A 24,221-nucleotide genomic window follows, 5' to 3' on the forward strand; every position below is an offset into this window, starting at 1 on the left:
AAGGCGATCTCCATGAAATTACAATCACACGATTTACAGCGAGCTCAACTAACTCGTCCACCGGTCAGCGGTGTATTGTGTGATCTTATTATTGACGTCAATAGAGGACATACTTGCATCTGATTGGCCGAAAAGAGCTATTCCGTTCACTCCCACCTTAATTATGCAAGCTGTAGACTGCGTAGGCTTTGCCCAGTCATCTTCACGACTTGTTTGGCGGTGGCTGTGATAGTCATTCTGCAGTTTTTACGCTTTTTTACTACTGTATGAGTGCATAGATTATATATTTCATTCAGTTCAGAAATTGTGCGCCTTAATACCGTATGTTACAGTAAATAAATGCATATAAATACAGAAATAATAATAGCCTGCAAATGTTGTATGCAAGCAAGAATTTTATAACACAGCAACATTACGGTACAGCAGTATGAAGTTGAAATGTATTTGATATGGTATACTGGTATAACTAATCTGTATATAATTTATTTATCATTTGGGAATACGGTAGCAATAACATTATAGCTTTGTTATAATAAAAAGTATAAGTTTATTTTGGTTTCCCAGAAAAAATCATACGGTACACAAAACAATGAACACACAAATGTTTGGGAAAACTGGCAAAACTTCTTTAACAAAGTTAAAAACATGTAAAATGACATGTGCCAGTTTACCCACCTAACACACAAACATGTAGGCTATAGAAAAAGATAAAATAACAGGAACGTGTACGGTATCATTCGGGCGTCTAACTTACCGTATGTCTGTATGTACGGTAACATAAACAGACTGCAGGTATTGTAAGTTCCAACATTAAACCGTTTAAGCGGATATGATGTGGTCATGCTTATCGTTCGGGATTTGTTTACATCAGCCGCATCTGAAGCAAACTAATAACTTGATTGAGGTAAATACCGAAATAACTGTGGGGAAAACGGTATCAGCATCAATAATAAATAAATTCTAAATGTCTTCGCATAGAATTCTTTATTATTAATAAAATCCGACATTGTTTTGGGATTTGATATGTCTTTATGTCCCACTGACTATTGAGCCACTAACTTTTCATGAACTTTTATTATTATTATTAAATTTTGACTCCGTAATCAGACGATAAAATAGTGATGAAAATAAGTAAAAACTAATTATAGAATCATCAGAGCAAACTAAACTTTAAGTAAGGTTTCTAGTGTTCCTCCTTGCATTGGTTCGTCGCGTGTTCTCATATACAGATATATGTATGTTGGAGTATTAGTAAATTCAAATTACTGAATTAGGTAGTAAGTTGTACTGAACTGTATATCATATTTCATAAAAATTCTATCCTAATTCTGTAACTTCAGAGATAGTATTTTATAAGAAAGATTGTCGGCGTAGCTTTCAGAAATGCATCGCATGTTAGATAAAAAGTTACTAATCGCTTGGACAAATTTAGTCAAAAATTACATTTCATGATTACAGGACTTTTAGCGGCATGCTAAAATTCATATAGATTTCCATGAATTATGACTTCATCTTACATCTTTGAAAACCAACTTAGCTTTCTGGCAATCGCCTGTTAAACTTTGCGAAATAATCTAAAAAAAGTGCAATCTAAAAACGTCACCATTAGATTTGTCTGAAAAAATAAGGTAATTCGATTCACCGACGAAAAAAAATGTTATCCTAGCATTCAAGTTTCTAGCTAAAGAAAGACAAGCAATTTTGGTTGCGTGATGGACTACACCTGCTGCGATATATTCAGATAATTACGAGGCAAGCATCACAATCTGTTGTCTTGCCACACACCCTTTTTTCAGAGACAAATAGAGTTGTTTGTTTTATTGAACCAAATGTCGAGACATCCTGGAATTGGAGAGTTTGGTTTAAATTTTGTATTCCATTCAAGTCAAAAATATCATGAATACAACGTTTACCCAAACTGCTAAGCTATTAATATGTGTTATCCAGGTTTATCTCGAAGGTTTTGTTGCAATATTTGGCATACCAATTTATAAGTGACTCCAAAGAATTACCCAGTTTCCAATTTTGGTGCTTTATGGGACTATAGTATTAACTATAGCTAGGAAATTTTTAATTTGAAATTGTAATATTATCAAAAATAGGGAACTGTATCAATCTAGTTTTGTGACAAATGGACAAGCTTTTCGGTATATTAGGGTGATTTTTGGTAATGTTTTATCTATTCCTCGAGTAAGTGACTACTTTATATAAATTGAAATTGTATAGAAGTGTTGGCGAGTAACTCAGAATCTGATTTTTACTTCAGTGTGTGGATCTGTCAGCATAAGATTTACCGTATTCTAAAATATTGATCATTATTATGTGCGCTTCGAAGAAAATCAAAATTTCCATAATACAAAATTTATCTATCAAAGTATATTATTATCTTCTTTTTTATCTGACTTGTTTAGATTAAATTGCTAGGTTTAACCGTCTAGGTCATAAATATTTCAAGATGTCAGCAGATGAAGATCAAAGCCTGAAGGATTGTGAAGCCTATGTTCAACTTCATGGCATTCAACAAACATTAAAAGAATGTATAGTCCAAGTCAGTCATGATTTATAAATTTGTTTTTAATCATTTAATCGTGAGACAAAATAGCTTTTCACATACATATGATTTAATTCATTAAAATTTTGTAGAAATTAAACTTTCTATTTGAAGTAAAAGTGTTTCCATTTTTTTTAAACTGGCAAATTTTATTTAATATATGGTAAATATACAAACTGGTTGAATAGTATGTAAAATTTTAGAATGTCAAGTCAATTTGTAATATAGTATTATATATATTCGATGTTAGAAATTGAATACTTTTTATAGAAATGTATTTATTTTAATGTTTCATTTTTTTTAGCTTTGCATACACAAGCCAGAGAGGCCAATGCAATTTCTACGAGAGCATTTTGAAAAACTTGAAAAGGTAATATCTATAAGTATAAGATAGTGTATTTAGAATAGTAAGACAAATGGTTTATAAAAGCAGTTGAACATAAGTAGGAAAACATATTAAAGTACCCACACAGAGTCAATTTACGTCATTATCTGTCATGGTACAGTAGTTATTTCTATCCAGGAAATAGTACTTGATATACAGTGAGGTAATATTACCTATATACATTTATATACGTCAAGCGTATTGTAATCTGAAATACCCACCCTTGTAAAATTGAACAACTATGCCTATTTAGCAAATTGGAATCAATATTTTTGCTAAATCCCTTGCCATTTAGATTTCTACTATTGTCAGGGATGAATAATAATGCATGGTTTTTTCTGTCAATAAATCAATGCCCTGGAACGAAATTCATTAGAATCTTGAATAGAGAATTGTACTGTAATTATGGCTTTTTGTATAAGGAATTGATGAGATTGCTTAGTATTTTTTTTGTTCAGGAGTTAAATCATGAAGTGTATTTACAAAATTTAAAATTTATGGATGTAAAACTCCTATCGTGCCCAGAATTGTTTATTATCAGATTTTTGAACATGACTAATGGATAAATCATAATTAGTCACCAAGGTACTGCAGTTGACAAATTGATTAGCCAATATATCATTTTTATTTTATTTCTTGTCTCGATTCCTTACTGAAGTGTGAATAGAACTATTCCTGAATAATATGATTTTAGTCTTGTATCATACTTGGCCGACTGTTGCATGTTTTTTTTATTCAAAATTCCCTTTTTAAGTGTAGTATTTGAAATTATTCAAAACACATTTAATAGCACGTACCAGATTAGTAATATGAGGAAATTTCAAATCCATATCATCAAACAAAACTATTTGCCCTGCAGTAACCATTTTATTGATTCAATATTTTTTACAATCATTTTGTGTACTCATTATAAGCTGTTATGACGTCAATTCATGAATCGATCTTCAATAGTAATAGGGCAAGTCTTGGCATGGGCTTATTTTGTATTACTTGGTAACCTCTTTCATGTCTTTCTGAAAGGGGTTCATTATTATATAATGTAATACGGTACTTGATAAGGTTAATTGTGAACGCCTTGTTATTTAGTTTTTAAATAGCTCACTAAGACCAGCTTGAAAATCTTGACCAAGAATGCTCCATTGTTATTTATCCAAATTAATTTTAGTTGATTGTGCAAAATATCTCTTGTAATTGCATGCTATTAAAATATAAGTAGCAAGTCAACAATGTGTTGATCATACTTGTTATTATAAAGTTCATTGTTCCTATCCTGATATAGTAATGTGTATTTTGCAAATATGATTTTCAATATACAATGCTCTATTTCAACTTGGTTAATTAAGCCAAATTATTACATGCCAAATATACTTGATATTTCAAGTATCATTTTGAAATTCATTTTATTATTCCTATTTTTGTTACAAATAATATACCACTTTTTGTCTTTATTCTGAATATTGGAATTTCACAAACTATTTTTAACCATTCAACCTCTAAGAAGTATAGCCTAACTAACACAAATCTCAATTCTGTGCATAATCAAGGAGGAAGCTGCGAAACTTGCTGCTAGCAGTCCACAAAGTGATGAAAATCAGGAAGAAGAACCTTCAGTTACACCACCGTCTAATCCATCGGGAGCAAGAACACGTAGAGGAGCTGTAAGTGCTGAAGTCTACTCTGAGAAGGACATCACTAACTATGTTAAAAAGGTTTGTATTTTTTGTATTTTACATCATTTTTCATTAATTTTCAATCATAATCTATGACTAGAATTCATATACAGCTCAGAGACTTCCAAAACAGATATTCGAATCGTTTTGAGATTAGTAGTTGCAAAAATAGACTTTGGCGCTGTATAACAACTGGAACATTAAATGAAAGCAATTGTAATCGTAACAATTCTGCATTTGCCACTTTCATTTCCATGGCTTTGCAATAATTTTCTCAAATCTCTCTGTTGGATATGATCTAATTTGGATAATGATATTCTTTATTCGAAAATAATATTTCGGAAGGTATTTGAAGAAGTGTATTATTTAGTTTTGGCCATCTCTCTGTTATTTCAAATATTGAATCGCTGAAGGGCAAATTTTATTGAATAAAAATATAATTGGATTAAATGAATTCTGTGAAAGCTTTCCTGATTTACGTTAATTTCCAATTCCGTTTGGAGCAAATTCTGTATTTCTATCTTCACCATTAAAAACACTGATTCCAATTTAATCAAGGTCATACCAAAAGACTATAAAACAACATCAGCATTGTCGAAAGCCATCGAAAGGAATGTTCTCTTTGCTCATTTGGATGAAAACGAGAGATCTGACATATTTGATGCCATGTTTCCAACACAACATATTGCTGGAGAAGAAGTCATTAAACAAGGAGATGAAGGAGATAACTTCTATATTATTGACAGCGGAGAAGTGGATGTAAGTACTTGTAATTTGGGATGAATACAAGGTTTATTTGGAAAAAAAATGAGCACTGTGATTGGGATGCAGTGTTGGAATAGTTTGGTCTGTAACAATTTTTGCAACTGGTTTGAAAATTCATGATTTTTTAGCTGATAGAGGTAGTGTGGTACTTTTCTCGACTCTCCAGAATTATGTGTACCAATATGGAGGTAACTAATTTTGTTCGCCTATTTTCAAGTTGTGTAAAGGGAATGAAACGTATGGGCAGGGGGGATATTCACTTGGCTAACACAGGCAATACCCGAATGTGTACTAGGTTAGGGTTAGGCCATAATTTTATTCCCATTTCCTTATTTTAGTTCTATTACGAGTTCAGGGATTCTCTGTGTTAGCCAAGTGAATCTACCCCCTGCTCATAGGTTTTAGTCCCCTTACACAACTCAATGTAAAATAGGCGAACAAAATTAGTTACCTCCATATTAGTACACATACTTCTAGGGCATTCGGAAATTTAATATTTAGCTCACTAGCTTTATGGCTCTAAGCACGGTATGCAATATTTAAAATTGTTTTTTCAAAATGCCTAGTTTCTGAAGAATAAGATTCTACAGTATTATTTATGTTTAACTTTCAGTAGCAGTACTGTACCGACTTCACATTTACTTTATTATGGTATTTCAGCATACTTCCTGGTTATTTGTTATTACATTAGTTATTTTTGATATTCAAACTACGGAAATGAATAATCCATTGTTACCATGTGGTTGATTAGATACGAAGAAACATACTTCGATCACGTTGTAGTATGGTATAAATCAAACATTTAATATTACCACTATACATCATTATACACCACTACACAATACTTTATTTCACTATATAGTTGATTAACTATAGGGTGTTTATAAAGTCTTAAAATTTTCTAAAATTGCAAAGGGAATTTATCATATATTGTTTTGGCCCTCACAGATGTATTAATAAATGAAGTAAAAATACTTAAACAATTACTGATTAAAAAACAACAAACCTGGTTAAGATATATTGAGAAATGACTTCATAACAAAAATGAAACTGTAAAGGGACTTTATGGACACCCTGTATATTCAAATTGATCATTTATTCATGCAAAGATATGATCATAAGCTGATATGTAATACTGAAAACCTTATTTGTAAATTGAAAATGATAATTAATGATCAAACCTCACTGGACTTGTTTGGTTGTGTTCATTTTGTTTTGACTAAATCCTTTTGTTTATTTTACCTTTACGTTGTATTTTCAATGCTGAATGACATGAACTAATCCAGTCTTAAGCTTAAGAAAATATAATCTACTTATTATTGTTGGATCATATTCTCACTGATAGGTTTCAATTGACAATTCTTTAGACCCAACTACCGGTATAGGGATTTCTGCCTACAAGTAAACAAAGGGCAAATTTCTAATTGCCTATACAATTTATTCTAAAGTATAGTTGGTTATTGAAAGTTACTACTCAAATATTGTTCTAGAACTGATTGTATCGGAAAAGTATTAATTAAGAATTATCTTTTGTGAAGCAAATTGACACTTATAAAAGCAACTTTTATTAAAAAAATATTTATGATTGTGTGGTGATTCTGTGCTGCTAAACTTTTTCAAGACGATCTTGTTATAATGGTATCGTTTGCCTTGAAAGAAATGAATCCGAATCCCTCAAACCTAATTTGAACAAATAAAATTTAATTATAAATTGAGAAGGCCATAATTTACAGATACTTTTGCCACTTAATTTTGTTAATACTGTATACATTCTTCCAACTTGAATTATAACTTTGATCTTATTTTACTTAGATCTATGTGAACAACAAATGTGTGACAACTCTTGGCGAAGGAGCGAGCTTTGGTGAGCTTGCACTCATTTATGGAACACCAAGAGCTGCTGATGTCAAAGCCAAAACTCAACTCAAGTTATGGGCAATCGATAGAGACAGCTATAGAAGAATTCTGATGGGAAGTCAAATCAAGAAACGTACCATGTATGAGGAATTCTTGAGCAAGATATCCATTCTTGGTAGGTGTCAGTATTATTTTCGGTACTCCCATAGTGTGTACCAGGTTAGGGTTAGGCCATTATTCATTCTGTTTTTCCTTGTTTTGGTTCTGTTACGAGGGAATGTCTGTATTAGTCTAGTGAACCCCCTGCCCATAGGTTTCAGTCCCTTTACACAACTTGATGTAAAGTAGGCAAACAAAATTAGTTACCTCCATATTGGTACACACACTTCTGGAGTGTCTTATTTACAACCAATGAGATCAATATTGCATATATTATCATTTCGTTATGATTAGTATGTGCTCCTTTTATCTCTATTGCTTGCAACATAATCATTTTACTCTTGTTTTGGATTTTCAAAAACTGATTTTTGCTATTCTTTTGTTGTGATCAGATAAAACAAAACAAAGTTTTGATTTTAGTACATCAATAATTCACTAATTTTACTAACTTTATAGAATGCAAAGAGAATTTATCAATATCATAATTATATAGTTTGTTGGTCTGCGTCTCTGTTGAAAAATACCTGAATAAAATAAAAGATAAGTTAGAATTCTGAATTCATAACCAAAATTGAAATTGACTTTGTGAATACCCTGTATATTTAAGTTAGTGTACAGCTATAATTTGAATCATATAGAGCAGTGGTTCCCAAACTGGGATTCCTTCTTTGTGTTCGATGACGTCATCAAAAATTGCGCACTTTGTAGAGGTTTTGCGTTAGTCGTGAAGATTTCCATACCTGTAGTCTACTCTGACAGATTGCATACCTGTACTACTTCGTTATGGCTTTCGTGTCCATATGTTTAAGTATCGCTCTCGTGTTTGAATGGTCAAGAGGCAGCCAAGATGCGCAGTTCGGGTGATGTCATCTTACTCGGCAGCGCACTCGTGTGTTCCAGCACCAAATTACTGTTCGAGTAACCGTAGCAATTTTTACTAGAATTTTTTGGTCGACTACCGAATTGTTCGAGTATCGAGTTGTCCAACTATTGAGGTATCACTGTATTAATATTTTCTTATATTTATAATGTTTAGAATCACTTGACAAATGGGAGAGGTTGACTGTTGCTGATGCTCTCGAACCTGCCCAATTCGACAGTGGAGATGAAGTTGTTGTTCAAGGACAGCCAGGAAATGATTTCTTCATTATTGTAGAGGTAAGTCTGTGCCATTTTGACAGAGTATGGTAGTTTCGGTGCATATTCCAAGTCAGTTTTAATAATTTTTCAATTTATTCGTGTCTATTCAGCTATACTATGAGCGAACCTAAAATGACATGCCACCCAGACATAAAACATTTTTCAAGATAAATTTAAGTTAAACTGAAATTAGTGATTTCTTGAAAAATTCACCAGATTCTCTGCATAATAAACCTAATTAAGATTATTTGAAATCAATTGTTAATTTTTTAACTGTTTTTCTTTATTTATCATAATTCCCTATATTAAGCTGATTCAAAATATCTTCTTCCTTTTACTAGGGCAGTGCTGCTGTACTACAACGTAGGTGTGAAACTGATGAATATACCGAAGTTGGACATCTAGGACCTTCTGATTATTTCGGTGAGTTTTTTGTTTTTTGAGTATTTTCGGGTAATAACAGACAATTTTAATTATAAAATGTTAAATAATATATATTACTTGTAATAACTTTTTGGGGTACTCTGTACTGAGTCTGTAGAGTGTGTATCTGGTTAAGGTTAGGCCATAATTTTATTACGATTTTTCTTATTTTAGTTCTGTTACGAGTTCAGGGACTGTCTGTGTTAGCCAAGTGATTATTCTGTCCCTTTACACAACTTGATGTAAAGTAGGTGAACAAAATTAGTTACCTCCATATTGGTACACACACTTCTGGAGCGCACTTCTTTGAACCTCTACATTAAATGTTTTCAATCAGAATTTCAGTTTATTATTATTCATTCCCTCCAGGTGAAATTGCTCTCTTGCTTGATCGCCCACGTGCAGCCACGGTTGTCGCCAGGTCGCAATTGAAATGTGTAAAACTGGACAGAGCTCGATTTGAACGTCTTCTCGGAGAATGTTCAGAAATTCTGAAGCGTAATATGCAACAATACAACAGCTTCGTCTCAATTTCTGTATAAGGAGAGAAATCAATGAAGAAAAAAAAAAATTCTTTTAAATATTTTTATTGGAAAATTGTCGGGAGAAGACCACAAACTTTATTTGATGCAGAATCTGGCTTTTTCGGCTCTAGATATATTTCTCAGCTAACGTTGATTGGTTTGTCGTAGCGGCATGCCCCGTTAGCATCTCCAACATCGACATCTGACAATTAGATATATTCTGATTTGGGAATGAGTTAGCTTTGCATATACTTATTTGAGACCCGTTTTTCTACAAACTTGCTTTTGTTATATATACCTAGTTCAATGAAATCGAGGTATTTTTTAGAGTTACCGGTATGCTTTTTTTTTTCAAGATAAATAAGATATAGTGTAAAAATGTTTGTGGAAGGATTTAAAGGAATTATCTTAGCTTTAAAAAGTGTATGTTAGCTTTAAAAAGTCTTCGAAAGTGTATAGAGAGTGATATAGTATACTTATGCTAAAATCATTTTACTATAGAGCTGGAATGTTTTGTTTACAGTCAGCATTATTGCACATTTTTTTCTTTGCTGTTTTACCTTTAATGATGAATTATGTCGTCTTATATCTTCGTCGAATGTTTCCATCCTTATGTATATTTTTAAAGACTTGCTTTCTTGGGAGGTTTGGCAATTTATGTAGGGTTACGTTGTTAATTGTATTCTTAATTAGCGTGTGGAAATATTATAGTGTTTTTATAAGGCAAATGGCTTTATATGTTAGGTTAGTTACTTCTGTAATCAATTCAATAGAAAACACACCTATAATTATTGCTGAATTTAATTATGTCAATGGCATGTAAATTTTATTTTTAATTGTCAAGTTTGAAATTTGGTGGACTACAATTTGATGATGCAATTATGGTTTGACGAGTAGTTGGTAATTCTTCATGCAAGTGACTTCAGCATATCTTAAGCCAGGATGTCCAGAACAAATCAAACACATTTAAAATTGGTGACATAATTTTCTGACATTGTAAAAATAGAAAATCACAGCCAATAACCAAAATGATGTATAGATTACTATATATAATTTATATCGATCTCACATCAACCCAATTTATATGTATTTAAAATAGAAATTATTCAATTTTAAGCATCCTTGTCCCAAGCAAAAATTCGAATAGTGAACATCTCAACCTTAATAAATCCTTCATGATCATTTTTTGCTCCAATTGCATCGCTTTGAAAAATTTCTATTATGGCTGGTCTTGCTTATGACGTATTTCTAGAAAGTCAGGAAATCATTACGATTGTTTACCACTGTATGGTGTTATATTACCTAGTTTGGATTTTATTTGTTGAATAATATCATGCTTAATTTCATGTTAATGATTTATTATGTAAGCAAAATGTTATTGTTTTGAATTCAAAGATTTTGGCGATACCTAAATTTTATCCTGATTATATGTTAATGAAATAATCACCATTGTACAGCTTTGTGAAGTGATCATGATTTTTTTAAAAAGTAATCAAGTTATTTTTTGTTCAATCAATGTTGATCGAGATTAATTCTGATGCAGACAAGATATTTTGCATGTGTTATTGATGACCTATGTATGATTCATAAATTGATAGCACAGATGTCGCTTTCTTGCCTTTAAATTTGGCCACTCGTATTATGATGTGTGTTTACATCCAAAACTTCCATAGAAAAGATTCAGTTACCATAAAATGGTTTAAAATGGCCATGGTTTGATGCTTCGGGAAAACCTTATCCATAACACAGTTTTATTTTTGCGTTTCTTCTGTTAAATTTCTGGGCAGTTTGGTCAAAATACTATAAACCACTTATTCTTTGTGAACCTATTTCTGACTTAGTAGGTACTTGAACTGATTTTAAATGTTCTTTCTCAGTTTATATATCAGTCGTAATGTCTGTGGAATATATATATATGGAAATAATGACTGTTTTTTAACATTTGTTATTGAGCAAGTTCTTTAAGAATAATGTAGGTTAGGAAATGGTACTGCATGGGATACTGACGAAGTAGTGGATTCATGTGTTTGCTGAAGACTTTGAATCTGTGAGCTAACGATCTGGTGAGGTTCGAGGCTAAATTAGGGGTAGGCAAGGTTTTTGGACAAGGGGACAAAAATTTTGCCCATTTAGACTGGTGGGCGATGTAGGTGTGACACACAAATGCCGAGCAATATGCCTCATGCCAAAACTAAATTTAATTGCGATCTCAACGAATTCCTTGAGCTATTTCTAGCTGAAACATCAAAATTTTGTTGTGGCAGCACCGGGTGGGCCAGTTCATAGTCATAGTTTGCCCATTTCAGGGATACATAAATGGTAGTTCTTGCTGTGGATTCCTATAATTTGTGACCATATTAGAAAAAAATTGAGAAACAACAATTTGACATGGAACACTGGTTGAATATCACTGAGTTAGGTTGACAGCTTGGCCTTCCACAATTTTCTTCACCTAATCTTATATGAAGAAGATCACATAACATGGAACAACTAACCGGGTCAAGTTTGATTGGAAGCTTGTTAAAATATACCCAATTTCATTTGATCAATGCCTCAGTGAACAAACTCAAATAAGGTGTAACAACTAGGTTGTTTCACTCCCTTGTCAACATACTTTTACACTCACACCTGATTATCAAAACTGACATCTTGAAAAGATTGGCATGACATGTCTATCCAAATGTATTCATACCATCAATTTAATATCTCTCACAGCAGGGAGAGGCTAGTCTGGTTACTAAGAATCTTTCACTGACTGAGCGAGAAATGCACATCCACACTTGAATGGTTTTCAACAGAACAATGAGATTTTAGACTGAAACACTTACACCACTAACAATATTACCGCAGCACAGAATGACAAAGATTTTGTATATTGTTATTTTGACATGCAACAACAAGAGAATAAGTACAAAAATAATTATAATACCCACTTTGTAGCTAACGAATTATTGCTAAATTTCTGACCGATAGGAAAACTGTTAACAAACTTGATAACTGTGTAGTGCATTCATGGCAAATCACTAATTCAGTTAACCATCACAGCCTTTGCATGGAATATTTTCTGTTAAACTATGAAACCATAGGTTGCAAAACTTGCATTTGTTTTCTGTAACACAGATATGATGCATCCAGAGGAACATGACGTTATTCGAATTATATTACAACATGGAAAAGTTTTACAATACAAATTTATTTTATTATGTCATATGCGAGTTTTGCAATTAATATTTATTCAGTCAGCTTGTTTTTGATCACACAAATGAATGTCCAATATTAATTTAAACAAATTTGATCATTTTCCAGAGATAAAGTTTTAGAAAATGTGATGATCTGCAGTTTGGAGACCACCGAATTATACAGAATGAATAATAATAGATTTACAATAACAACAACTGTAATCTCGAAGAAATTTCGAGCACATGCGCTATACAGTCAGGATTCAATCTATAGCAGTGAAGGGGCGTGCTCCACAGGAGGGGGAATGGGGTAGGCAATTTTTTGAGGGGTTGCAAAGCTAATCAAAAATAAAAATATTTGTTTATTCATTTATTTTCATTATTTACATGCAATCCACGTATTTTCAACTTATTCTTGAATGAAACATACTTTTGCCTTACTATCTGTTATTTGTAGCTTATTGTTAACTAGTTATTTGTGAGGTGGAGCGCGAGACTTGACAAATTCTAAAAAGTTTGACAACCACTGATCTATAGCATAGTTGCTTAACCCAACCTCCAGATCCACAGAAACAGACATTAAGTAGAACAAAATGCAAATTCAAGGGCCAATATGTGTAGTTGAATATGCATCATCAGCTTGTTGGTTTTGGTATGAATTTTTTATAATACTGAGTAGTTGCATCAATCATTAAATCTTGAGTACATTCAGGTAGTTGTTTAACAAATTGACCTAAAATAAATGTACCATATATAATCTGTAAAAAGTTTCAAATTATAATAGCGTAATTCAACAAACCAACAGACATTGACATTTCGTTAGATAAAATTTTGCATTGGGTGTGGTTTAACTGAATTAGAAGATATCAATTGCAAAGTGAAAATGTTAGATTGGAACAATTCATGACATGGGATGGGGATGTAGTTTCTTCAAAAAGGAGTACCCCAAAAAACAATTCTTTATCACTACTACAAAAATGACGAAAATTTATGAACACTTGATTTTCTGATTGTGCCCAAAAGTTCCAGTAACCTAGGATGCTGCACAAAAGTTACCTTCTCTCTGTAAACATATACTATTATTGCGCAGCATTTGCTGGTATTTTGAATATGTCGATTTTTGCATAAAAAATAATGATCGAACCTGGTGATCCTCCATAAACACAAAATGGTGGAACAACTGTTTCAGGAGGTAAGACTGTGTTGTCAGCAATCATACAACAATCTTTCAATACACATCTCCGACCCTTATTAAAAACGAATCAAATTATAACAAAATGTTTTGACTGGTCTCCACTAAGGATAGTGGACTGGATTGAAATGGAGCTAAGAATTTAGAGAAAACAAAGTTTTATGAAAAATGGCTGGAGTTTAACAAAAAGTTCAGTTCGCCCCCAGTGCTGAGTGGGAGTCTCTAACCCGCAGATTGTGGGTAACAGATCATCTGAGTTGAGTCAATAGTCGAGTTAATCACAGAGTCTCACTGGTAGTTAATTTTTGACAAGTCCATTCCATTTAGATGACTCGATTCACTTTTGAGTCTGCGATAAATTGTGGCTCAGTCTGAGCTGAATCGACGACTCAATATCGACTCCAACTTCAAATTAACGAGGACTCCCAAGATAAAAAAAAATACTCAGCAGTTTACTAGCCATTTGAAACTGAGCAGTCCAAGCCGGTTGATAATTGAAATATAAATCTAAGGCTCAGTAAGCAATCTGATATGCTCTTGCAGCAGTACTTACAATTATACAGTTTTTTCCTATATGAACGTAAGATCCGATCTGTGCAGAATTAACAACAGAATCTACATCAATGTAGACATGATCACCAATCACAGATGGGAAAAATGCAACCCTGTTGAAATACAAATTATTGAAATTATGCCACAACATTATTAGCAATTAAGGAAACTATCCAGTATTTCTTCCCAAAGTAGCTATGTAACACCCAGGACCATACATTTGTGCACCTAAAGTATATAAACAAACAACCGTTTCTTGATGTCTAAAACCCCCAAAGGTGGAGAGATCACAAAACCTTATTTCAAGTCATAATTAAAGGTGCTTGGTTTTAAGTTTCGAATCGAATACAGGATGGCTCAAACTCCACTTCACTGTTCCTATCGACAAGCTCAAGTAAATTATTATTACAAATTCCCTCAAACCACATAAGGTTGAGAGATAAATATATACACTGCAAGTTTACAACATTCGTTTATCTATGAGGAGTTTCCATTCATTCAAAATCATAGTTTATCTTCTATTACACATTTGTGAAGAAGTGAAAAATTCATATATATTAATCATCATGTCGATTGCTGGATTTACTTTTAGCCACTGATACACATTGTTAAAAAACCTAAAAAAGAACAATCGCCAAAGCAAACCAAAGATATGTAAAATGAGAGTTAGTATCACGATGCTGTGATAATTTTAAGACATAGTCAGCAATGTCATACCCCTTACTGAATTTCTTGAACGCTGGTCGGATAACGGAACGACTCTTGATCACACAGTGTCTTCCAACTCTAACATTTGCTAGATCTCCTCTTATTATACAGTCGTTTTGAACTATGGTCTAAAATAAAGAAAAAATATTCGAGTTATGTTAAGTCAAAGCACATTTGAGAAATGCAAAAAGCAAAGACCAAAATTGGGACAACTTCAGTATTCCATATTAAAAAACATTTTGAAATATATTCGAAAAAGTCAATTATACAGTTTTGGGCATCACTGCAATGAATACAATTCTATTTATTAGTAAGTACTATGTTGAGTTCATTTCATTTTTTAATATATCTGACAAACTAATGTATAGAAAATTATGATCATACCACAAAAAACAGGAAAATAAGCATGAAGCAAACTTTACCTTGCCATTTAGGACGATGTTCTGACTTCCACATAATACTGAATGTCTGCTCACTTTATTCCCTGATGCCTGGAATAGTATAACTAACTTACTGATCAAAACAAACAGGGAAGAGAGAAATTGCACAACAAAACAAGATTTTTAAAGTATATGAATAAATGTTTAGAAAGAAGAAATCATACATCTCATAATGCATCATTATGGTTTAGTAGAAACATATTCGAAGCAGGAAAATTAATCAAATATTTTTTTCAACATATTTAGATGCTTCACAAAATTCAGTGATATAAGAGAGAGAGTGATGAAAAATAGGATTTGAGTTTCCATACTTTATGGTGTGAAAATAAACAAGAATATATGGCAGGGGTGGGCAAGGTTTTTGAACCAGGGGCCAATAATTTCACCCACATCGTCTGGGGGCCCATATTAAGTGTGACGTAAAAGGTTACATTTTATGAACAATATTTACAGTGTTACAAAAGCAAAAGTTGAAAACAAAAAAGCCTCATGTCAAAACTTAGGTAACTTAATCGCAATCTCAACAAATTCCTTGAGCTATTTTTTCGCTAAAACATCAAAAATCGTTTTTAGCTTGATTGCGGCAGCATGAGGCGGGCCGGATTTGGCCCGTGGGCCATAGTTTGCCCATGTAAGATATATGGTGATTCTACAAAATATTCATACATGTATTGAAAAGTATCATAAAACCCTGATGAACAATATTTTTAATTTACAATTTGAAGCGACAAACAAGCAATCATTACAGAAGACGAGCCTTTGGCAAAAACTGTGACGACTGCAAAATATCAGTAACTTTTTTGAATATTTTTGGTTTAAACCCCTTAATTGGTTCAATTCTCAATGAAAGTTTTAATGATTTTCACAGTTTGGAACAGGGGCATAGCCAGGCGAGAGGGTGTGAAAGTAGGAATCCACCTATTTGGAATGTGAAAAAAGCATTTTTCTTATACGGTCTAACTTGGCAAATTGAAATCTCAGAACCTCCCACCCCCCGTTGAAAAATTTCTTGGCGACACTCTTGCTTTGAAATAACTTGAATTGAGCACCCAATTTATGGGTAAGCAATTGTGTTTGAGAATGTGCTATATCTGCTCCAGAAGTCAACAACTGCAACTTTATAATATCCATAAACATCTTTGTCTTTTTCAGTCGGAGACATGTACACAAAAGAATTTGATAACACTCTATTGGGATTGACTTCTTGGAGTGATTTGCAAGAGGCATCAGCACATAGAACTATAAAGTATGTTTTGATACATTTAGTAGTTTGCGGACTATCATTCCAAGCAATGAGTACTTGAGCTGACGTCACATTAGTAACAGAAAGAAGTATTGGAGCTTTAGGTTCGTCTGGGGGCATCCTGCATATTTGATGGAGATAAACACCTGGCAGCATCAACTGCATTTCTACACCTATTTTGCGGGGGTCAGGGGTTATCGGTACTTGATATGCTCCATCACAATTAGGCTCAGATGCATGGTGCATATTTGCAAAAACTTTTCGGCTAGGAAAATCTGGGCTACCTGCATTTTTCCATACTTGCCAAGGATTTGTACTTTCATCTACACGGCAAGTCATTATGTATGTGTTTGCTTCAATAGGAGTAAGATTTACGAAATTAATAAAAACATCAACTGTGTCTTTGCTTGGGTTTGTATCATCGCTACAGTATGTCAGCAAAGTGATTTCCTGATTTGAGCATCCAAATGTTCCAGCTTGACATACAGTTGCAATAACCCCGATACGATCGTCAGGAGTATTATTGTATAGTCGAACAATTTTAGATCCCAATAGCATATGTCCTAATTTTGACAAAAGCATCATTGAAGCATAAATTGGCTTTTTCACAAAATGAACGTGTGGTGGTGAAGTGTTGTTCATCTGGAACCTAGCAGTCAATGTTCGCTGAGTAAAATAATAAGGTGAATAATTTAAAAATCCATTGTCATTGCTAAGGAGGGAGTAAATAATATGGGAACTTTCATTAGTGATAATTCTGTACTGGTGCTGGGCAATAATTTTTGCAACAATTGCAGCATAAGTGGCATCAGCTCTCCATGAGTATGGCCTGCTCCAACCAACCATGGGATCGGCTTCATCATTGTAGATTTGAGTTGTTATGAGCGATGGATACAAGCTATGAATCTTAGAGATTGTTTCAAGTTCTGATTCAATTATATAGGAAGACCTTCCGCCACCTTTTTTGTGCATTGATATATAGTCAAGTCTACTACCTTTACTTCCAGTTATATAATTTGTACCCTCTGTGCAGTGCTCCAACAATGCCCAACATCGTTTTGAAAATGATTCTTTCCTGCAAGACCCACCAGGACCACCGAATCTTAACAAACTATCTGCCGCATTGAGACCTTCTGAGCAAGCATCATAATATTTGAGAAATCCTTCTACTGACATAATAACATTGTCAAAATCTTTGTGATCAGGTTCATTCCAGGTCTCAAAGTTCCATTTTGATACAACATCTAATCCAAACATCTGTATGTATCTTTTTCCTAATTGTGTGACAAGATTCATCCAATCTATGATTTGATCATGGTCATCAAAATTTGTGAATTTATTCGAAGGACTCCCCATTAGTTCAAAACCAGGGTTCAAGTTGTATTTTCTCATGAATTTGAATAGCGTATCCAAATTAGTGAAGTTGTAAGTATGTTTTTCTTTATCATAAGTTACCATGTCGAGTAACCAGTGCATGCGTACTTGTTTTATGCCTGAATGAGGCACAGAACCAATATGTATGAGATTTTGTAACATATCTTGGCTCAGATAATAATCTGATGCATTTTGATGTGGAAGTGGAGGACACATTCCCGTACTTTCCCAAAAGTGATCAAATACATTGATCAAATTCGATGCATCGACAGTGATGTTAAAAATGTGAGGAGGTGAAGGTTGGCACGAGACTGAGTGGAAACAAAACGCGCAAGAAAATACTAGGATTGGTAAGTATTTATATAGATTCAACATTTTGATTTTAAATCAAATTAACCTACAAAACATATGATATTTGTGATGCAAAAGAAAACTAGCATACTAACTAATCCATTGCAAAAACGTATGCATTGTATATACATATGAAAAATATGTTATTAGTCATAATATGTTTTCATGTTGGAACTCTGCCGACAATATTAGATATAAGAACTTGCATTTAAAGTACTCGCTTATTGTAACATGTAAGATAAAACTAATTGCAAATTACAGTCATTATTAGGTGCTTGCATACCAAATAACATCTGTAGTGATATATACATGCTTTCAATCGAAAAATAGTATTATGCAAAGCACAAGCCAGAGACTGCCATTGTTTCACAAGAAAATATCCCCCCTATCTGTGATGGGTTTTCAAATGATTGTTTAAAAATTAAAAACAAAAAAAAATTATAAGATTCAGTCCTACCTACAGTTGCCAATATAGCCACTACTACTTACTGACACTCTGCTTTTAGCGAACACATTTGCGTACATTTTGAAAATTATATTTATTAAGCACAAATAACAATCTGGTCTATTTCACAGAAGGAGAAATGTTGTAGAAATATAGACTAAAAGCCAACATTCAATTCATACTATCCCTGCACTATCTCTCATTTCGCATAGGCAGTAACACATTGATATTGCTAGAGTTGCTACCCACTATCAAATATATCATACCATTTTACTAGAAATATTTATTTAAAACAACATGAATGCTAAATGATTGCATTCAATTGTGTTTTTGTGGAACTACCTATTTATCATTTATCTATGATTTTGCACCAAGTTTGCCACCAACACACAAAAGTATTCGTTACTTAAATTGAAAACACCATAAGCCTATTCCTAATTGCATAACTCACCGTCTCTATATAGTTTGCCTTATCGTAGTAAACTTCGTTTAATTCCATTTCAAAATCGCTGATGACAATTAATGATCAAACTATTCTGAAAAACAAGATCACATGAGCTTTTTAATCATTAGCTAATGTGCTTTATAATAAAAAAAGGGTTGATGTTGAATAAATATATTGAATTACCGTATAAGTGATCATATATAATAAATATATAATATTAAATAAGAAATATATAAAACAAGACATATATATAATCTGAAATTATAGTTTAATTTTCAAATGCCATAATGTCATTCTTCGCTCCTAAATCCAGAAAAAAACAACCTCTATCAAATGTAATTGAATAAACTCAACAAAAATGATATGAACAGTTGTCAATGAACAATGTATATTTATAACAGCAATCACGCCCCACAGATCCAAGGCTGTAAGTTAACAAAGACAGTTATTAAAGACTTCAAAAAAATATGCTTCATCATCCCAAGCAAAATGGAGGAAATCAAGATATATTAATGGGCACTATGGCCATAGTCAGCACATTCCAATTCGTCATAGCAAATGAGAAATCTACTGTTCATGCCGAATGCCCAGTACATTTCTCAAGGTACAATATTAAAGGTTGTTCCTAAGCAAAAAGTTCTGTTCTCACCCAATATGGTAGAACCTTACACATGATTATTAGGTGTTTATTCTGATTGAAGAAACAAACCTTTTCAAATAAATGGTAAAAAAGAAAATTTAGAAAGATTCTGGCCCTACCCAAAACATAATATGCTATATTGCTTGCTGTAATTAATATCAAATATATTGATTGAAACTGAAGCATAAAAATGAAATACTGTGAGAGAGTCATCATCTATCATCAATCAACTGATATCAGTTGTAGAGATGAGAACTATCATTTAAAACATTGCATTCCATTCCGATCGATTTTAAATCTAATTTTTTATTTTTTGCAAAGGTACAATCTTTGAACATTATAGTAAATTTTGATCTAGCTGTATTCACTGATATCTGTGCCGGATGAACACCACGTGGATAAGAACATTGAAACTTTTCAGCAAACACATTACTTAAAGAGGCTAAAAGTCCGCCATGGGACACAATTAATATGTTAACAGTACTGGGTGATGTTTTATTGTCAGTTAATGTGAAGCTGTTGTAAACGTGTTCGCACAAATCTTTAAAAAATGAAAAAGCCCTTGCTTCTAATTCTTTTATAGATTCAGCTCCATCAGGAAGATTATTTTCAGCTGATCTGTCTGACGGAAAAGCAACATTGTCCATCTCATGATAATATCGTCCTTCCATAACTCCGAAACACCTTTCTCGTAACCTTTTATCATAAATTATTTTCTCTGAGGACGGTTTAGAGCCAGCTTGATGTTCGTTAGGCGAATCAGATTGTTCTAGAATAATCTCACAAGTTTGCTTTGCTCGTTTCAAATCACTTGAATAAACGAGGTCAAAAATTTCTGATGACAAAAAGGATTTGATCTTTTCAGATTGCTTTTTCCCTCGTTTATTTAGTGACGAATCAACACCTTGTCCTTGAATTAATCCAAAAACATTTGCCTCTGTTTCTCCGTGCCTGACAAGAGTCAGGGTGAAACCAGGAATGCTATCTTCGCTAGATGAATTCAGCATGTTTTAAGACAGGGATAATGATTTAATATATGTAACGCTATACACTAGATCTGAAGATCTGAAAATAAATAAGACAAAAAAAACAAGACGAAAATCTAAATAAGACAAATGTCTTTTCAAGTTAAGAATCCTTAGTATGCTATTTTCAAAAATTTTGTTTTCATGACTTCATGACATGGCCTAGAATAAGTCCCTATTAAGTCACATACTCCGTTTCAGGGAGGTGGAAATGATTGCCAAATTGTTAGTAGCAAAATGAGGAAGCTAAACAGGTTATTAAGGTTCAAAATAGCTGTAAATGACAAATATACCTTTGACTTCATACCCAGATATATAAGAACTGGAATAATCGGAAAATATAGCAAATTATCACTGAAGTATTTTAAAATGCCACACACATGCTGCTATAATTATGCTATATTTATGCTAGTATTTTAGAGAAGTTAGATTGTCAGTTCATGGCGTTGAATCTTTATTGAATCATTTTTTATCGATGCTAAATTTGGCAATAAGCAATGGGATACAAATAATGTTACTTTCACTGGATTGAGACAAATTTAGATAGAAGCAGACAAATTGAAAAAAGACAATATAATCTACTGAATGCAGATGCATCATAATTTCATATTCTGAACATAATATACTATTCCATATTGTGGCAAAATATGAAACAGAAAAAATATCTTCATCAACACAACTGCGGAAGATTTAACATTGTTCTCACAGCTTCTTTGTATTCTACAATTTTTCTTTTATGATCATTTTGTGTCATAATAGGTTCAGGAATTTTCAATCCCACAACAGCATCTCTATAATTTTTAACTTTTTCATTATCTTCTATTTTACTGCTATGTTCCTTAGAATCAGTATCGTCAAATAGGGATTTGTAGTCAGGGTGAGATTTTAATACACGAAGTAGATTATTGTATGAATTTGAATCTTTCCACCAGTAAATACCATCCTCATCATTAATATTTTCTCTAGTTTCCCATTTTTCAATTTTCCAAGCTTCATAATACAAAACAGTAAGAAGATAATCAAGATATTCTCGATTTTGTTTCCTCACTGGACATCTGATTGATTTAATTGATAAGATATCTGTATTCTTGTTGTATCTTGGACCTGAAATATCAATAAAGGAATTTGTAATACAATATTCAAATGTACGAAATCAGACACAGGGTTACCTAAACAACAGTCTCTTTAAATATTTTAGCTTGAAGTCAATCTCAGTGAATAAGGCAAAGTTTTTCACTCCAACATTGACTACGGTAATTCAAGTATTGTCATCCGGGTCTATACTATGACACAACAAAAAAAAATCACTATTTAATTCAAATGGAGAAAAAAATGAAATAGGTAGCAAAAAAGTGCCCAGAACAACATTCATAAGCATTCGATCAGCAGCGCGGGCCAGATCTGACAATCTGAATTGTTCCATCCGGCCCACCTGTGTCTGCTGAAATTTCGACAATATTTTATGGATATAAATTTCCGTTGAAAACGTCGATGAAAATAATGAATTGTCTGCTAAATAAATACCGCAATTTCCCATGTTTTGAATATAATGTGCAAACGAGCCATATCCACCTCAAACTATTCGGAAGCATTCAGCATTGTGACAATTGGCACAGTAGATGTTTGTTGTACATTAGCGTTACTCTAGTTATTCGTAAATAACTGTTTTTATTCATAGTTTAAAATTGAGTCTCTGGCCCAGTAAACAAGTCTATTATCTGTAATTGTCCCACTCAGGAAAGTAATTGCCCAGGAAAATAAAGTAAGGAAAGTAATTGCCCTTGCATTAGATTAAATCATTTAAACTAATGTGGTTGGGGAAACACTATTTGTATTTTGAACAGAGCTGTCAGTAAAGCATTTCTAAATATAAACAGGAAATAGTAAAATTACGAGATCAACTGAAAGATCAGAAAGAATATTATAATAAAGAATCATATAATAAATCAGTAACTTCCCATACCTGCAAGTTTTTGAAGTTTCAACCTTGCATGCTGATCCAAAACTAGATTACACAAACGAATCCTTAACTTCACTTTTCTAGCGGCAGGATTACGCTGTGATTGGCCAGAACGTACATAATCAATCGTACGAATTTCGACTGGAAATGCTCTTTCACAATCTTCATCCGTTTTTAATTCTTCAGGCCATTCGGTACAAAATTTTTTTAATCCTTCACAATGTTTTTTAATAGCTGGGGGCGTTAAATGAAGAAAATTTTGAACTTTCATTAGTTCCATGTTATCATATTTACCTGGCTTAGGCACCAGATTCATCTCAGACCCCATTCTTATATCGCAAGGAAATTTATGAGGATCAAAAGGGGCGGGAGCAGTCCAAATTTCAGACCAATTTTTGCAATTTTCTAGATTATTCTTCCATTCTGCATAAAAACGTTTTAAATTAAGACGGGAGTTTTGTGTTGTACTAAATTGACTTGATTTCAAAATGATTTCATCTATATAAGGTTTAGGAATTTCAAATTGAGAATCTTCTTCATCTGTCGTGACTGCAGTGTGTGATGCAGCTTCTTCTACTTCAGCGATAGACTCAATTCTACCAGTATTCTGATTGTGTTGTTGCGTTGAATATCGCAATGTTGAATTTACTCCATAATGAACGCTGCGACAGCATCTTGATATACTGTAAATTTGTAGCATAATTTGCAATCTACAGACTTCTCAAGTCTTCAGTATAAGCTGTGGATTTAAAAGCATATAAAAACATATTCATTTGTTAAACTGGTTATTTATAAATGATAGTGTTCAACAAAACAAAAATTTATATTAAATGCCAAGTAATGGTTTCCTGAAAGGCTAGTTTTGATTCTAAATATGGGAAGTAGAGATAGGCAAAATAGCCATAGACAACCGTTGATTTTCAATTTTTAAAAGTCGATGGCTGATTGTCAAAATCTTATTGATCAATCCTACTGTAAACATGTTACAACAATTCTTTAGACAATGCAGACAACAATATGTTTCAGCTCTTATTTGTCACCATTACAACGATTTTCTAAGTTGTCTTCAGCATATGTTTGATTAATGATGTATTATGTGTGCTATTGACTGCAAACAGTGTTCAATATGTTGGTTTGAATGGGAAAGATTCTACCAATGAGTTTTGTCAAATTTGAGAAATCAGTGGGGGTTG

The 24,221-nt window shown here is 32.9% G+C and overlaps 6 protein-coding genes across 6 annotated transcripts in view; 2 read left to right on the forward strand and 4 right to left on the reverse strand.

Annotated features, from left to right (window-relative positions):
- LOC120340871 (coiled-coil domain-containing protein 40-like) overlaps window positions 1–24,221 on the forward strand; it is a 223,012-nt gene that overhangs the window by 142,371 nt on the left and 56,420 nt on the right. The gene's annotated exons all lie outside the window — the stretch shown is intronic.
- On the forward strand, window positions 2,412–11,399 carry LOC120341111 (cAMP-dependent protein kinase type I-beta regulatory subunit-like). Its single transcript, XM_039409553.2, has 8 exons — window positions 2,412–2,548; window positions 2,856–2,921; window positions 4,481–4,645; window positions 5,165–5,365; window positions 7,184–7,403; window positions 8,424–8,545; window positions 8,869–8,950; window positions 9,320–11,399. Exons 1-8 carry the CDS (start codon window positions 2,456–2,458, stop codon window positions 9,490–9,492), a joined length of 1,122 nt encoding a protein of 373 aa, XP_039265487.1. The 5' UTR covers window positions 2,412–2,455; the 3' UTR covers window positions 9,493–11,399.
- On the reverse strand, window positions 12,335–19,548 carry LOC120341113 (dynactin subunit 5-like). Its single transcript, XM_039409555.2, has 6 exons — window positions 19,410–19,548; window positions 15,528–15,596; window positions 15,115–15,233; window positions 14,399–14,510; window positions 13,798–13,900; window positions 12,335–13,386 (listed from the first exon to the last, which is right to left on the reverse strand). Exons 1-6 carry the CDS (start codon window positions 19,455–19,457, stop codon window positions 13,289–13,291), a joined length of 549 nt encoding a protein of 182 aa, XP_039265489.1. The 5' UTR covers window positions 19,458–19,548; the 3' UTR covers window positions 12,335–13,288.
- LOC120341109 (alpha-L-iduronidase-like) lies at window positions 15,603–19,398 on the reverse strand. The gene has a single exon (XM_039409551.2). The coding sequence runs from the start codon at window positions 18,535–18,537 to the stop codon at window positions 16,600–16,602; it is 1,938 nt and encodes a 645-aa protein (XP_039265485.2). The 5' UTR covers window positions 18,538–19,398; the 3' UTR covers window positions 15,603–16,599.
- Window positions 20,280–21,057, reverse strand: LOC120341112 (fructose-2,6-bisphosphatase TIGAR-like). The gene has a single exon (XM_039409554.2). The coding sequence runs from the start codon at window positions 21,048–21,050 to the stop codon at window positions 20,280–20,282; it is 771 nt and encodes a 256-aa protein (XP_039265488.2). The 5' UTR covers window positions 21,051–21,057.
- Window positions 21,725–23,800, reverse strand: LOC120341110 (small ribosomal subunit protein mS35-like). Its single transcript, XM_039409552.2, has 2 exons — window positions 23,032–23,800; window positions 21,725–22,172 (listed from the first exon to the last, which is right to left on the reverse strand). The coding sequence occupies exons 1-2, from the start codon at window positions 23,726–23,728 to the stop codon at window positions 21,739–21,741; spliced, it is 1,131 nt and encodes a 376-aa protein (XP_039265486.2). The 5' UTR covers window positions 23,729–23,800; the 3' UTR covers window positions 21,725–21,738.

This window comes from Styela clava, chromosome 14 (genome assembly GCF_964204865.1).
Source record: "Styela clava chromosome 14, kaStyClav1.hap1.2, whole genome shotgun sequence".
Classification (NCBI taxonomy): domain Eukaryota; kingdom Metazoa; phylum Chordata; class Ascidiacea; order Stolidobranchia; family Styelidae; genus Styela; species Styela clava.

What these genes read in the sequence shown, in the direction of transcription:
- LOC120341110 (XM_039409552.2), bottom strand. Translation starts at nt 23,728, where the DNA reads ATGCTACAAATTTACAGTATATCAAGATGCTGTCGCAGCGTTCATTAT. An exon ending in GAAACTTCAAAAACTTGCAG is followed by an intron (nt 22,173 to 23,031) that starts GTATGGGAAGTT and finishes TTGATATTTCAG; the next exon opens with GTCCAAGATACAACAAGAAT.
- LOC120341111 (XM_039409553.2), top strand. Translation starts at nt 2,456, where the DNA reads ATGTCAGCAGATGAAGATCAAAGCCTGAAGGATTGTGAAGCCTATGTT. An exon ending in GAGCAAGATATCCATTCTTG is followed by an intron (nt 7,404 to 8,423) that starts GTAGGTGTCAGT and finishes TATAATGTTTAG; the next exon opens with AATCACTTGACAAATGGGAG. An exon ending in ATTTCTTCATTATTGTAGAG is followed by an intron (nt 8,546 to 8,868) that starts GTAAGTCTGTGC and finishes TCCTTTTACTAG; the next exon opens with GGCAGTGCTGCTGTACTACA.
- LOC120341109 (XM_039409551.2), bottom strand. Translation starts at nt 18,537, where the DNA reads ATGTTGAATCTATATAAATACTTACCAATCCTAGTATTTTCTTGCGCG.
- LOC120341112 (XM_039409554.2), bottom strand. Translation starts at nt 21,050, where the DNA reads ATGCTGAATTCATCTAGCGAAGATAGCATTCCTGGTTTCACCCTGACT.
- LOC120341113 (XM_039409555.2), bottom strand. Translation starts at nt 19,457, where the DNA reads ATGGAATTAAACGAAGTTTACTACGATAAGGCAAACTATATAGAGACG. An exon ending in AGGCAAACTATATAGAGACG is followed by an intron (nt 15,597 to 19,409) that starts GTGAGTTATGCA and finishes ATACTATTCCAG; the next exon opens with GCATCAGGGAATAAAGTGAG. An exon ending in TGTTTATGGAGGATCACCAG is followed by an intron (nt 13,387 to 13,797) that starts GTTCGATCATTA and finishes CATTTATTTTAG; the next exon opens with GTCAATTTGTTAAACAACTA.